This window comes from Caloenas nicobarica, chromosome 1, assembly GCF_036013445.1.
Source record: "Caloenas nicobarica isolate bCalNic1 chromosome 1, bCalNic1.hap1, whole genome shotgun sequence".
NCBI lineage: Eukaryota > Metazoa > Chordata > Aves > Columbiformes > Columbidae > Caloenas > Caloenas nicobarica.
The window spans coordinates 39,522,194-39,525,354 of NC_088245.1; the positions used below are offsets into that span (position 1 = coordinate 39,522,194).

Sequence of the window (3,161 nt, forward strand, 5' to 3'; positions counted from 1 at the left end):
ACCAAAGTCCTCCCCTCCCACCCCCCCAAAAAAAAATCATCCCTCAACAGGAACAGAAAGAGCAATAGTTCACAGCTGAGTTTCATGCCCAGTGAGTGCCCATCCCTGCCTGTCCCCTGCCACCGCTGCCACCCCCTCCTGGGCCATTCCCACCCACACTCCAGTGTTGTTACCACAGTGTCAGAGCAGGATGGTCCTCCCAACCACCTGCAGGCAGAACAATGGTCCCCATAACACAGTAGAGACAATTCGGCATGTGTGTGTGTGTCTGTGTGTGTGAGAGTTTTCTGTTGTTGTTGTTGTAAACTTTAAGAAACAATTTTGTCAGTTTTGTATTTGTCGGGAGTATTTTGTTGTTGGTTTATTTTTCACAGTCAAGTGGCATATTTTCTTCTGGTTGTTGGGGGGGTGGGTCTTGTTTTGTATTGTTTCCTTGGAAAGAGCAATGGAGAGTCACAGCTTCTGCTGAGCAGAGACTCCTTTCCAGTAATCCAAGATGTCATGCAGATCCTCGTCCTTGGCAAACTGCACTTTCTTCCGCAGGGCATGCCCAGCCGCCATGTAAACCTCCTCCCTGTGGTGCTTCTTGTAAGGCCGGAATCGCTCCCAGATCTTGTGGGTGCTCTCTGATGAGTACTCAGGGCTGGAGGAGTAGCCCGAGAAGTAGTGTCTTGGGGAGAGCTGGGAGTACGTGGAGTCTCGCTTGGACCGGGAGAGTGGCTTGAGGAATGACACCCTCTGGCTCAAGGTGTCAGCACTTTCCTCATAATACAGGGCTGGGAAGGAGTGACGGTGCTCACTGCAATGGTAAGAAGGCTTGACTTCCAAGTGATGGATGGCGCCCGGGGACACCAAGGGAAGACGATCCAAAGGGCTGTTGAGTGGGCTACCCTTCTCAATGTATTTGGAGTCAGACTTGCTGAGTGGTGGGTGGTCAGGCACATCCAAGCTGAAGACCTTGGCGCTCTTGATGGAGCCACTAGAAGAGACACTGCAGGTCTTTCTGGCCACAGCAGCATCAGCACTGAGCTGGCGCTGCAAGGGGTGGTGGGAGCTTTCCTTGTAGGGTGGGGAAAGAAAGCTGGGCCGCTCTAGCCCACTTGAGGAACTGGCTGGGATGGACTGGCACTCAAAGGCCATGTCTGAGTCAACAGCAGTCCCACCACCCAGGAAGGAGGCTGTGTCCAGCTTGAGGGCATCAATGCAGTTGTTGATGATCTGGTTGACCTTGTCTACTTCCTTGGCTATAGTAGAGATCTCAGCAGCTGAGCCTTGGCCATTGTCAAGCTCCCTCAAGTCCTCATCCCGCTGGGTTCGTTCCAGCCCATCCCCCCCACCAGTCCGCACCTCAATGTAGTTACCCTTAGTGGTGACTTTAGGAGTCTCCATCCCAGCCTCCATTGACTTTGGTGGGGGCAACTTCTCCCCAATCATGGAAGGGATGGAGGACATCCGTGTGACAGGGATGACTGGTGGCTCACCCAGCTTCTGGGAAGGATGGACCATGGTACTGGTATCAATATCTGATCCATAACGCATTTCCAGGATGGTCTTTTTGACATTGAGAGACTTCTGTTTCTCCTCCTGCATCCTCCGCTTCCGCAGGCAGTAGTACACCACCCCTAGGACAATGACCATCCCAAAGAGGCAACCCAGGGTGGTCATGATATAGTGTGTGGTGGTGGAAGTACTAGAAATAGGGTCTTCCCTGCCTTTGCTCCGGGTTGCAAAGGTGAGGCAAGTGTGGTTGTAGCGCCTGTTGTTGCGGATGGAGGCCACACAGAAAGTATAATCTGTGTGGGCCTTCAGCTTGTTGACAGTGACATATTCCTTCTTGCTCTTCAGTGTAGCTATGTCAGAAACGTAGCTGTTGTTGTATTGGACCAGTACATACATCTTACTGTAGGGCATGGGGATGGTCACCATGAGGATGGCTGAGGTGATGGTGACATCATGGAGCTTGATGCTGGGACTGAAGGAGGAGTCAGTGGTGGAGGAGGCTGGAGGCTTGACTGAGAGGAAGTCCCCAGGACTGATGGCTGAGCCCTCATCCAGGTCTCGCTGGGAGTCAGGGGTATAAGGGGTGGGGTTGACTCTGGAGAGGGAGGGGATGGTGCCACCTCTGCACATGGATTGGAAGATGGTGATGGCATTGCGGCTGTGGTGAGGTCGAGGTACCAGTAGTGGGTACCCAGCAAACTCCCGAGGACTCTCACACTGGAGCCGGTCATAGTTCTTGGTGACATTGTTGAACATTGCCAGCCAGTTAAGAAAGCTGTAGAGGCTACAGTCACAGTTGAAGGGGTTGCCGGCCAGCTCACACACCATCAGATTGCTCAAGCTGGTGAAAGTGTTCCCCTCCAGGCGGCTGAGCCGGTTAGATGACAGGTCAATGCTAATCAAGCTGGGGCACTCAGAGAAGGCGGTAGGGGTGACCAGCTCAATTAGGTTGTGCTGCACAAAGAGGAACTGAAGACGAGCCATGCCCCGCAACATGCCCTCTGTCAGGTTGGTGAGCTTGTTGTAGCCCAGCTGTAAAACCTGGAGGTTTGACTGGCCCATGAAAGCCCCATCCTCAATATAGGAGATCTCATTCTTGGTCAGATTCAAATCAGTCAGGTTGCCGAAGCGGTTGAGGGAGGAGTACAGCACCACTTTGAGCTTATTCTCATTCAGACGCAAGTCGTGCACTGTGCTGTTGATATGCTGGGGGATGGTCTCATACGGGGGCTGGTTCTGGCTGCAGATGGCCAGCCACACATAACCTTTGTCCCCCTCAATCAGCCAGCAGTCACCTCGCACGATGCCAGGGCAAAACAAGCAGAGCAAGGCAGCTGCCCACAACCCCAGGCACATCATGGTCTTCAGTGGTGCCCTCATCAGGATGGGAAAAAAAAAAAGAGAAAAAACCACAACTAAAAACAACCTCAAATCTCAAGACCGCAGCAAAAGGAAAATAAGGAGCAGAGGAAAGAGAAAGGGGGAATAATTGGGGTTTAGCAACGGAAGGGCATGAGCACCCCAGTACTATTGGGTGTTGTCACCATTGTTTCTTCTTGCCCTCTGGTTCAAGCCAAGAGCATGGAGCAGGGGGAACAAGTGCGATCTGCTTCCAGCACTCCCAAAAGCTATGACCATGGATGATTAGTCTGGAAGGGAAC

General features: G+C 52.5%; 1 protein-coding gene across 1 annotated transcript; it reads right to left on the reverse strand.

Annotated features, from left to right (window-relative positions):
• Window positions 1–453: 453 nt before the first annotated feature.
• On the reverse strand, window positions 454–2,880 carry ELFN2 (extracellular leucine rich repeat and fibronectin type III domain containing 2). The gene has a single exon (XM_065658267.1). The coding sequence runs from the start codon at window positions 2,878–2,880 to the stop codon at window positions 454–456; it is 2,427 nt and encodes an 808-aa protein (XP_065514339.1).
• Between the last annotated feature and the right edge of the window lie 281 nt (window positions 2,881–3,161).

What these genes read in the sequence shown, in the direction of transcription:
- ELFN2 (XM_065658267.1), bottom strand. Translation starts at nt 2,880, where the DNA reads ATGAGGGCACCACTGAAGACCATGATGTGCCTGGGGTTGTGGGCAGCT.